Source organism: Chaetodon trifascialis, chromosome 20 (genome assembly GCF_039877785.1).
Source record: "Chaetodon trifascialis isolate fChaTrf1 chromosome 20, fChaTrf1.hap1, whole genome shotgun sequence".
NCBI classification, from domain to species: Eukaryota; Metazoa; Chordata; class Actinopteri; order Chaetodontiformes; family Chaetodontidae; genus Chaetodon; species Chaetodon trifascialis.
This window is the reverse complement of record NC_092075.1, coordinates 19984490-19996832: the sequence shown is the minus strand read 5'-3', so window position 1 is coordinate 19996832 and position 12343 is coordinate 19984490. Positions and strand designations below refer to the sequence as shown.

At 43.6% G+C, this 12343-nt stretch overlaps 1 protein-coding gene across 3 annotated transcripts in view; it reads left to right on the top strand.

Moving 5' to 3' along the window:
* The window catches only part of shroom3 (shroom family member 3), a 65298-nt gene that overhangs the window by 41626 nt on the left and 11329 nt on the right, over positions 1-12343 (top strand). For 2 of the 3 annotated variants that reach the window (XM_070989362.1, XM_070989364.1), the window contains 13 exons: positions 601-819; positions 1210-1535; positions 1624-1858; positions 2503-2558; positions 2828-3302; positions 3650-3946; positions 5972-6407; positions 6584-6717; positions 7035-7184; positions 7708-8183; positions 8663-8887; positions 9053-9257; positions 9658-9970. In XM_070989362.1, coding sequence (XP_070845463.1) covers positions 601-819; positions 1210-1535; positions 1624-1858; positions 2503-2558; positions 2828-3302; positions 3650-3946; positions 5972-6407; positions 6584-6717; positions 7035-7184; positions 7708-8183; positions 8663-8887; positions 9053-9257; positions 9658-9970 — 3547 coding nt within the window. The remainder of the gene's footprint in view (positions 1-600; positions 820-1209; positions 1536-1623; positions 1859-2502; positions 2559-2827; positions 3303-3649; positions 3947-5971; positions 6408-6583; positions 6718-7034; positions 7185-7707; positions 8184-8662; positions 8888-9052; positions 9258-9657; positions 9971-12343) is intronic. The other variant, XM_070989363.1, reaches the window with a different exon arrangement.

The following is a 12343-nucleotide window of genomic DNA, read 5'->3' as shown; positions in this document are numbered from 1 at the left end:
AGAAATAGATGACTTCATTGTCATCTCATATGCACAAAGACAATAAAACCAGCTAAATGAACCAGTTTTATTAAGTTGTCTTTGTAAGTCTCTAGAAGGGGAGAAAACAAGCCCCTCATACAACCATAACAATAATCAGACCATCACTCCCTCTTTATTTCATGCTTTGTCAACTGCATGAATCTGCAGAAGAAAACTTAACATACAGCATGTATGCTCACAGTCATTAGTTGCAAACTGATGCATTCAGTTCACCATTCGCCAAAAACATAAGCACTTTCAATGAATGCACTCTGTTAGTCGTTCCTGCACAACAATGCATATGCATATGACATTCCCATCAGCCTCAGCCATACGTAACGTTTAGAGCTAATAAGGAAATTTTTGCTCGCTAACACGCTACACTTAGATGGTGAATATGGTGAATATTACCTGCTACACGTCAACATGTTAGCATTGTCATTGTGTCCATGTTAGCATGCTGACGTTAGCTTTAAGACCAAAGAACATCTCAGTTTACCTTAATCTATAATGATTCTGCCACATGTCCGTTGTCAAAGCATGAATGAGTCTCCTAGATTTTAATTCTCTGTCTTTTAGTGCCTCGACCACTGACTTGTCTGGCGGGTTTGACTCTGGCGGGACCTACCTGAGGAAGAGTCCGGACCAGTACAGCTCGAGGGGCAGCATGGAGAGCCTTGACCCGCCTCTGCCCTCCCAGCATCACTCCGGAGCTCAGCACCACCACCCCCTGGGTCATCACAGCCACAGCGGACCACATCCCACCTACTCCTCATGCCACCAGCTATCCTCTGCCAGGTTCATACAAACACCTCAGCCATTACTGTCTGAACAAAGTACAGAGGCAGGTCCAGGAAATGTCCTACTTAGCTTAGCACAAAGAGTTGAAGTAGGTAAAAACTACTAGCCTGTCTTCATCAAACTTAAACAACGTTGTCCATGTTCACCAATGTACTTTTGAGAAACTAGAGGAAAGAGAATTGAAGGAACATATAAGCCTTATATAGTATGAGGAAAATCCAGTGAATGTTAGCCTCCCTATGCATGATGAACTGGTCACCAGGTGTCATCTTCTTGAAAAGAGCATAGTCAAATGGAGAACAACTTGCCCTTTGATAGGGTGTGTCTTTCAGAGCTGTAAATATCTCAATTCCATGATCTCAAATTAAATCTCTTTTCGTGTTCCAGGTCATCCAACAGCATTGACCACCTCCATAGCAAACGAGATTCTGCCTACTCCTCCTTCTCCACCAGCTCCAGTATCCCAGAGTACCTTGCCTCCACCCCCTCCTACAGCCCAGAGCGCTCCTATTCGCTGGAGACTGTGTCTCAGAGAGGAGGAGGAAGTGGTGAGATGCAGCAAGCTGACATACGTTATGTCCGGACAGTTTACGATGCCCAGCAGGGCCTATCTCAAGAGCATGAGCTAAGCTCCTCCTCCGCCGTATTGCTGCGCAGCAGTGAATCCAGAAGCGGGGGAGGGGCAAGGGTGAGCCAAAGCCGAGACCTGCAAGGTAAAGTTTCTGTTTCAGGGATGGTTTTTGGGTAATGTAATTCTGATTTAATAAGATTCATTGTTTTTCTTTTCATTACTGGTTCCAGTTCCCGTCTGCTACCGTGGCAGCAGCAGCAGCAGTACTGGCAGCAGCAGTGGTGGCATGCCAGCTTCAAACAGACACAGTGTGGGTCCAATATGGGGCCCGGCAGCCAGCCACAGCTCCTACGAGAGCCTGAAGGGGGCACCACCTCCACCAAGGCGAAGCGACAGTTACGCAGCCATCAGGAACCACGAAAGGCCGAACTCCTGGTCCAGTCTGGAACACGCCAGGTCACTACGGTGTGTAGTGTCTGTCAAATCATTCTAATCCAAAAATAGACTCTGATTTAAAAAGATAAAGGTGATCAAGATTTGATACAATCAAAAGTACAAAGTTCGCTCTTTCAGTCAAGCTTGTGTTTCAAAATGTGTTTTCCCTTTAAACTAGAAGACAAGCAGACATGAAATGTCACGTCACGCTACAATTCAGTCACAATATGATATGACACGATATAACAGCATATGCTTTGATACGATGCAGTGCAGTAGGATATGATATGATACAACTTGCAATAATACGACATGCTACATTACAATACACTTCACTATGAAATGGTATGATATGATACAAAATGCTACAGTACAATACAGTACAGTTCGGTTCAATGTGATACAATATGATACAGTACAACGCAATACAACAAAGCATTGCACTGTGAAGTACAATATGAAATGCTAAAATTCAGTATGATATAATATGGGGCAATACAGCAAGGTACAATGCTGTAAGATGTAATATTTTCCGAAGCAAAAAATGTATGGCATACTGTAGTGTGATATGTGATTCAAAGCTAGTAGCTTCAAATGTTTTAAATGCGGTGTACTTCTGTGAAATGAAATGTCATTTAATTCTAATTTTATCTAATCTAATGTGCTTTGCTCAGGTCTCTGCAGAAAGGTTCCTGGCATCACTCCAGTGGCCCTGTGGCCTCAGGTGCAGGTATGTATCGCCATGATTTTCCTCATTCTAAGGACAGAACGGGATCCAAATATATAACTTAATTCCAATCTATTAAAGGTGTAGAAAGAAGTTCCTTAAAAGCCCAAGAGTACAGTAAACAATGTCTACATGTGCAACAGGCAATGTGTTTCCTGCTGTAGATCCTCTTGATGATTATAAAAAGAAATATGTGCAAGCTCTGCTATCATCTTCTTCATTTCTCTTTCTTTCTCATTTCTCAATCACTGACATAATTACTATGATTCCAGCCAAAGGCTCCTATGGCACTGAGGGTCAACTCCACACAGTGATAGAGAAGAGTCCAGAGAGTAGCCCCACCACAAAGCCCCGGCAGGGCGGAGGTTTCCCCCAGCCCCCTTCCCCTACTGGACACTCCTCCGGACCTGCAGGCTCAATCTCCCAGTCTGGGCGGTTCATTTTGCCTACAGGCATGTACCCTGTCCCCCAGCCTGAACCCCACTATGCACAGATACCCAGTGCCAGTCCCGGGCCAGGTTCTTCCGGAGTCTACCCTGCCCTGGCCAAGGAGAGCAGCCGACATCAGCACCAGGGGCTGCAAGGCGTTGGAGGGAGAGAGGACGGAGCAACAGAAGGGTGGAGGGATGGAAGAATGTCAGCAACAGAAAATGGATACCAAAATAACACTTCTTCATCATACTCCTATTCCTCTTCATCAACATCTGCCTCTACACAGAACAGGACTCAAGCACAAGAGGCAAACAGGTGATTTTATATTGATATTTTAACAAACAACTGCGTTTTGAGCATCATCATTCACTACCAAGTGGCTGTAGTTAGCTGGAGTATGTCCCCAAGAGTCATATTTTTGTCAAAACATGGCGAACGTAAATACACAATATCATGTTAGTCTGTTCTACTTTATGACACATGATTAAACGAGCAGTTGTGATGATGCTCATTTTCATTCCTGATGCCTCACATCTGTCGAGTTGGGCTATTGAGCTGGTATTGTGTATCTGTGTCTGGAATTACTCTCATTTTGTTCTATAGCACTTTAAAAGTTGTTGATATTGGCCTATAATGCCAACTCAGTCTTCTACTTTTATCAGGCCTCAAAAGGAAAAATCTAACTTTGGACATTACAGAACCCACCTGGAAGCTGCCAGAGGGGGATCAGAGGGCCAAACAGAGGCCCAGACGCCCCCAAACCACCAGGGACGTCACAGTCAGAACTTCCAGGGGTCCCATATTCATACAAGCCAGGGACATCACAGTCAAGTGATCCAGGATCAGAACCCAGATTTCCAAAATCCCCACATCCAGGTGACACCTGCACTCAGGGCCCCATCCTCACAAGAGTGGAGGGACCCCTGCTCACCTGTAGAGTCAAGGACAGACAGAAACAGGTACAGTATGGAGGGATGAATGTTTTGTGAACTTTGCATATTGTTATGACCCCTCCGTTTCTTTCTGCCTGCATTGGTTCAGCTGGCCTTTTCTGCAGGAGCTTGCAGTCACAGAAGGTCATTAAGTTAATGCGATGGCACCTGTGTAGGTCTACTCCAAGGCCGTAACTTCCTGCCTGGTCGTATCCTCTCTCTCTCACTCTCTTTGGTTTGGTTATTTTTCTGCTTCCCCCACTAATATACACATACCACATTCATCCATACATTCCTCTCACTACTGATGCATTTCATTTCCAAATGCCATGTCTTTCTGAAATAAAATTGGCACTTTAACCTGACTTGTTTTCACCCTTTGACACATGCGTTGAACTGGTTTGTGACCAGTGGGGACTCATCTGCAAGATGTCTCAGGATCATCAGGATCATTGTTAGGAGTAAATCATCTTGAGCATAATTAAGCTTTTTCTGGTAAATTGGCCAGGTTTCATTGATGTTTTGCTACCTCCTGGGGCACACAGCAGATATATTTGGACAGAGCTATCAGTATAGTTGTTTTGTGGTCACTCACCAAGTCTTTTGGAAGAGGAAATGTCAGGTTGCTGTCAATGCCGGTCACTTCCCTTTAGGGTCGGTTGTAGGCTAAGTTTGGTATTTGGTCCCATTTTGTTTTGCTAGTTGTGTACTTGATTTGGGTTTTGTTGGGGACCCTGCCTGGGGTATTTTGTTGTCTATTTGAAGATGAGTACCTTTTGCTCCAATTTGTTTGGTTTGCAATTCCATTTCTTGAGAATTTTAATTACTGGTTCATGTTATTGGTGACTATGTCCACATCTCAGTCAGTAAGAGCCATCCATCCCATTTGTAGGCTGAAGTGGATGATTTCAACAGGAGACAAATCAGTTTGCTGTTTTCTCTCAAAAGCGGCAGAGAATGTGGATGAAGTCAGTGTATTGGGAGTATTTCCCTGGTTTCCAGAGGGTTGCCAGTTTCTGGTCACCTTTTGGTTCGAGTGAAAAACAGACACCTCAAGTAGCTGTTCGAAGACTAGTTCTGAGACGAGGAGACTGGTCAGATAATGAATGAAATCTTGGGCTCTGTTGTGGCCATCTTTGATTTTGCCATTGTACATGTTCATTATTTCCCTGGTTGATTTGGTAGGTGAGGAACTACAATATTAGTAGTCATGAAGTTATAACTTTAAATGCTACATGTGCAACTTAGTATTGTGGCCAAGCAGCTTTGGTAGTAAGCGCTATAGCTCATGCTTTGGTCTTTGTGTTGAGTGTCTTGGGATGACTTGGTTGGCTAGTGAGTCTTTTTTTAGAGAAACACTTTGGAGTGCTACAGTAATTTGAGGCAGTGCTCATGTATCAGTTCCATTTCTGTGTGGATTTAGTTGGTGGAATTTTGTAAAGAAGGACCATTATGAGTTTGCCCTGTCTCCCTGCATGCCACCTTGTGGGACTCGATGCTGAGCTTTGGTGCTCCTCTTTCCTGCTGACCTTACTCCTCATGATTCTGTGTTAGTCATTTTTGGTAGGTTGTTGCTTTACACTCTTTTGGGCACCAATCATAAAAGTTCAGAAACTATCAAGTCAATGTGACAGCCAATACAATTTTGAAACAACAGAAAAATCAGAAGATTTTTCATTTTATGTTTATAATCAATGAGCCTCTGCTGCTGCTGGAGCAGAGGACTCCAAGCTCCAGGCAACACAGTGTTGATGCTAATGTTTTTCCTAGAAAATCTATGACTGATCAAACCTTTGCTGTTAAATAGAATCATAACAGAATCAGATTGGAGAGGATGTTAGTTTGACAGACTGGACTCAACAATAGAAACATCCACAACAACACAAACTCATATATTATTTTGCCAGATTACATATTTCCACCTATAAAAAGCAACTTTCTGACAGTGACTAGTTTGTCAGTTCTTCCAGTGATTGAAATTGAGTTGATGTCAGTGATGATGTCTTCATTTTCCCTCCTTTTCTCTATTTTCTCCTCCTCACCTCACTTCAGATCAATGGACCAGACCAGCAGTTATTCAGAGCCAGTGGCCTCCTCCAGGCTCACCCAGGGACAGGGGCCAACTACTGACTTACCTGTTCACCCCCATGCTGCACCCACGTCTGCCTCCCAGCCTTCTCCTCGTCACCTCAGTGACTCAGCAGCTCTGCAGTACCAACACTGGGACCACAGAGAACCGGACAAAGACAGAGAACACCCACTGACCCGTCTGGAGATCGCCCTTGCCGAGGTTCAGCGATGTGCCAGCCCCAACAGTGTAGTCTCTGCCAGCAGTCATGGCAACAGTAGCTCTGGTGATAGCAGCCATGGACCTGCCCGCAGCCTCTCGGTCCTAGAAAAAGTCAGTCGTTTCGAGCGTCGGGAACGGGCCGGAAAGCAACGGAGTCACAGCACTACCAACGCACATAACAAAGTCGCCCACCTGAGGGTAACTCAAAACTTCCCCATGTGTTCTTTTGATTACTAAATAGAGAAAACTTTAAAAACATTTTTGTAAAAATTACCACCTAATACAGAAATGCATTTATATGGATATTTTGACTCACCTGACGAGATCATCCCAAATTTACCTTTTGAAATCTTGTTCCTTTGATTTTGGATCAGATGACTGAGAAAGGACGCGGTGCAGCCTGTGGAGCAGAAGACCTCAGACACATGTTAGAGAGAAGCACCAATGGGACCAAAGTCCATAGGACTCTGAGCTACAGAGGGGCCAGCAGCGAATACATGAAATACAGGTAGATGCATTACGGGTAATACACGTGATATTTTTTTACAGTGCTGAAGAATTATGTTATCCCAATAAATGTTTTATAATAGTAACTACATTTATCACAGTTCCAGCCTATTTGCACACATGTATCCACTTTTATTTTGCTCCAAATTATTTCCCAGCAGCAAAAACATGTATTACATATTTGTTACATTATTACATGGGTATTGTAAAAAAAAAATGTCCATGGTAGTGCTTTCAGATTGACTTTAGTTAGATTGAGTCACATTCAATCAACTTACTCCCTTTCAAAAGGCCGTTAAACTTCTTTGTGGTATTCAGGACCCCAGCAGATCCCACCTCAGCCCTCCAGAGGAGCCGCAGCAGCTACCAGCTGGAAGAATCCAGGGAGGGTGACAGCAGCAAAGACTTCCCTTTGAGACAGGACATTCAAGAGATGCTGGGATCCATGCAAGACACGTCCTCCAACAGGTCAGAGTCCTCCACATCATGGTCCTTTAACAGGTCACAGTTCTTCATCAGGTCAGAGTCCTCCAATCAGTTAGAGTTTTCAGGCAGATCATGGTCCTTGAACAGGTCAGAGTCCTTCACCAGGTCAGAGTCCCCCAGTTCATGGTCCTTTAACAGGTCACAGTCCTTAAAGATGTCAGAGTTCTCAGGCAGATCATGGTCCTTGAACAGGTCAGAGTCCTTCAGCAGGTATGAGTCCTTTCCTAGGCCAGAGTCCACTAATAAGTCACAGTCCTTTTATGGGTCAGACTCCTCCAACAAGTCAGAGTCCTTGCCCAGATCAGAGTCCTTCAGGAGATCAGAGTTACACAAAAATACCCTGAATCCTTCATCAGGACAGATTCCTTCAACAAGCTAGAAACCTTCAGAGGGTCAGAGTTAGACCACAATTCACTGACTCCTTCAACAGGACAGATTCCTTCCTGAGGTCAGTGTCTTGAGTCTCTTTGAGCCATCCTGATATTGGGAACTTTTTTCTAATCAGATCTTACAGGGACTCTTTGAAAGATGCCCAGTCTAAGGTCCTGTGGTCCACCTCTTTCAGACGGAGAGATCTCAGTTCCTCAGTCAGTCCTCCGCCTCCTGCAGCACCTTCTCCTGTCTCCTCTTCCATCAGCCATCAGCCTCCATCCGTCCCTGCCAAACACCACTCAACGGAAAAAAAAGGCCCAAAAACCATGCCCAAACCACTGGGCATCCTCATCACACCACAGTCTCCGCCACCGGTCACTTCCCCTCACACCCCGAAGGAGCGGCATGTGGTCAGCCCAGAGATTCGAGGCCCAAGCCCCCCAGCCCTCCCCAGTGTCCCACCGGTAGGACCTCCTGCTCTGATACGGATCTGCGGTCGCAAGCGTCTGGCGGCAGACCAGAAGAAGCGCTCATACTCAGAGCCAGAGAAAATCAACGAGGTCGGTGTTTCGGATGCCGAGACTGCTGCCCTCTTCAGGCGTGGAGGAGGTACGTAAAAAAACAAAACAAAAATGCTAAGCAGATTAAAAAACAACTGTTGCCCTGTAGCCCTAACATAGAGGTGACTAAACGTTCCCTATACCTGCTACAAAACCTCCAAATATAATCAAGTATATTGCAAAATAGCAAATGTCACAGTGGTATTGTGATCAAAATTGTTTGGCTCATACAGAATTTCTTGAAAATCCAATTAATCTTGACATGTTAGAGGTTACTCTTACTTTACTCATGAATAATTAGATTCATGTTTAGACAGGCAAGAGATAAATCTGTTGTAAGCAACTTAGTTTCATGTCATACTATTAATGACATGAAACTATTTAAATTCAATTTGTAAGAAGGTGCTCACTAAACTAAATGAACTTGATGGATGTCAGTACTGGGCATCTGCTATGCCACATCAAAAAAACACCTAGAGTCTTAGGTGGCTAAGCATGGACTTCAACCCTGATCTCCCTGTCTGTCAGAGACCAGCGTGGCAGACCGGCGGAAGATGTTTGAGCTTGCAGCAAGCCGTGTTACAGATGGGGCTCTGCAAAATGCCACATCAAGGCCCGACTTACGGCAGCTTCAGCATGACGCTCTAGCCGAGTATGTGGAGAGGAAGAGAGGCGTGAAAAGAGATGAGGGAGGACAGAGGAATGGATCAAGGCCTCGCAGTGCTTATCTGCCTGAAAACAGCAACCATACAGGTGGGTGGAGGGAGGAAGGGAGGAAATTTAATTAAATGATTTAATTGATAGACACAGCTAAACAGACAGATTAATCATGTCCACCGTTTCCTTTTTTTGTTCCTCCCCATCTATCCTCTCTTGTCCCTCTTCTCCTTCTTCTTTTCTTTGCATCCTTCTCTCCAGTCTCTTACTGTCACTCAGACACTGTCAGCCTCTCCTCGACCTCCAGCCTGCTGTCCCTCCAGGATTCTGCTCCCGATCGAAGCCTTTCTTCTGGAGAGAGGCATCTCTGCTCCACACTCCCTGCTGGAGCCGACCTGCGGAGCCTCCAGTCCAACCTCTTCTACCCAGGCAGGGTGACCACTCCGAGGCCTCCAGTGCACCCAAGGTGACCAAAACTGGACACTAGCTGCATCTAACACTGGTTATTAGCCGTGCTAGCAGTGCAGCCAGCAGTGTCAACCTGTCAATTGGTTGCTTTAGTTAAGACTCAATAATGTCAACAACCTGGATTACAATGAAATTTTGTACAGATGTTTATGTTCTCCAGATGATGAATCCTAATGACTTTGGTCCCCAGCCATTCAAAGTTTTCACTTATCCCTTGACTTAACATTCTTGGTGTTGAGTGAAATATCTTGATAACTTTTGGATGGATTGCCATGAAATTTTATTTGGACATTCATATTTAGCAAATAATTAATTGTAATAGCTTAGATTTATATTTTAATATGAAGTTGAATTATTACATTATTATCACATTTTCTCCTCCTGGTTTCTAGTCCCAGTGCTCCTTCTGGCTCCCCTCCTGAGCTCCAGGCCCAAAGCCCCCAGGATCTCACACCTAAAGCAGGGTTCATCAGACAGAGTCCGTCTTCCAGCAGAGACCCAGATCTATGCCACCAGCAGCGGGCCACAGAGCCTCAACTCAACCTGGGACTGTCCAAGCAACTCAATGGTATGCTGCAAAAGGCCGGGTCAGCTCAGGGTTCTGGAAAATCAGCTTCTGCCGAGGATCTCCTGGAGAGAACTGAGCAGAGACAAACGACTCCTCAACACTTCCGCTCTCACTCCTCCCCAACAGGAGAGAGACTGAACCAGGTAACACAGCAATTACATTCAACCAGGATCTCACATTTTAGTCCGGTCTTTGAGTATTGTAAATCACTGGGCAGTGTTTTGGGGCCTAATAAACCCTGACACATTTGTAGATCTGTGACTCAAACTGGACCAAAGACACAATAACTTGCGAATCAGCAAGTAAACAAGAATTTTGTAGAAGCCAAGATGTAATTTTGCTTGCTCTTGGTTCCTAACCCCCATTCACACATAGAGCCTCAAACACCAGCAGCACAGCAGGATGCCATTTTTTGTGAACTTCCTTTCTGTGCCGCAAGACTCAAAAGCACCCCAGTGTGCAATCTGCAGAAATTGAGAAATGTTCAAATTCATGCAGATGTCCTGAGATGTACAGGCCTGACAACCTGGAGACTATAAATCATGCTCCTTTTGATTCTCACGGGAAACATTAGCACTGAGGTGTTTGGAGACACGTGGTTCAGGTCTTAGATATGTTGTAGATATGGTGTAGATACGCCTGCAAGCTTCAGACAAGAGCTCAATCCAACACTGATAACTTTACTGATAACATAACTTTATTTATACTGTATTATCACATGAATTCCAACTGTCTGGTCTAGTACCCAATAAACAAGTCAAGGATTTAAATCATGTGTGCATAGGAAAAAAATATCAGTAGCAGATTTTGAAAACAGGGATAGACTACAACAAAAAAAAAAAAACGCCCTCTTTGCGTCATAAAATGCCAATGTAAAAATGCTATCTCACCATTCACATGATTTTACATTTGACCTTTTTTTTTGACATCCACTTTTGTCTAAAATGAAATATATCAACAACTTGGATGGATTGCCAAAGGCTCTTCTATTCACGGCCCTCTTGGCATTACCATTTATTCAACGGCATTTAGCCATTAATGGACATTTGGCCCTGAGTCACAAAGGAAATACCCAGAATCCTCAAAGTTTCCTGTGAGGTGCCAGAGAGACGGAGATGGTGGCTGGGCGCTGTCCGATGTGGATGATGGCAAAGATAACACACACACGTATGCATACATCATACACATGTCTACAGAATGCAGTAAAAGATGAATTTGTCTTCTATCTCCTTCAGTGATCAGAGCAGCCCGTATCACATAAACATCATTACAGTTCAGTCAGACAAACAGACACTCTTACTTTAAACAATAGATTTCACCGCAGGGTGGTGACAATCCTTCTTCCTGCTTCGGATTTTTAAAGTTAAGCAGATGACAGAGAACTTGAAATGCCCTTGAATGTATCAGGAAAGACAATTTTCTGAACTGCATAAAACACAGCTCTATTGTTTCTTTTTAATGCATTTGATCAATGTAATCTGTGTGTAGTCTGTAATGGAATGGGACAGTCAGGTTTTTTTATGCACATTTAAAATCTGTGTTTAAACAGAGGCTCTTACACTGACATGTTAAAGTTTGTGGTGGAGAGCAGCAGACCTCAGGCCTGTTTTGTGTGTGCTTTTATTGTGTGAAAAGGTCTGTGGTCGGACATGTGATGGTTGCTGATGCCATAGTCTGGATTATTATTTTTTTTAGATGGGTCAGAGGCACAGAAACAGGAATACTCAGTGTTCATAGCTAGAAAGCTTGCTTTCTGAAGATAGTCCAACCCCCCCGAAAAGGGCTCTATTGATGAGGAAGACCTTATTTTGTACACTCACAGTGATTCGTAGCAGTTTTATTACCTTTAAGTCTCAAAATCTGAACTGACAGTTACAGCTCTGTGAGCTCTGAATGAAACAAAATGTCTCTCTGTAGCTGCTATTATACAGTTCTTGATGATGTATGATGACTAACAAACACGAATTGTGTTAGAATAAAATGAAGTTCACCTGGGGGACTTTGTTTAGAGCAGTTGAAAAATAATAATAACAATCTTAACAACAACAATAATAATAATAATAATAATAATAAGAAGAAGAATAAAATACCATGTAATGTGATATTACTTACTGCACAATTCAACAAATATAGATAAGAATGTTTCCAGTAATAATTGATATTGGGTCCTCCAGTGATTAGACTCCAGGAAGTCCTGGTGCCATACCAAGAAATAGTTTCAGCCTGTGACTCCCTGTAAAGCCACAACTTGCCTTTTTTCATACTTAGGTTTGTGCATGAATTAAACAGGGGTGCTGGCTGATAGATGTTTTTACTTTTGGATGAGCAAGCTGTTTTCCCTTGCTCTTAGTCTTTATGATAAATTAAGCTCATCACCTGCTGGCTCAAGTTCAGTAGTTAACGCACAGACATGAGAGTGTGCAAAGTGAATTTTATACATCAAAGTGAAGCATATTTCCCAAAATGTCAAACTAGTACTATGAAAACTCAAGTATTAGCACGGTATAAAGTAGTTT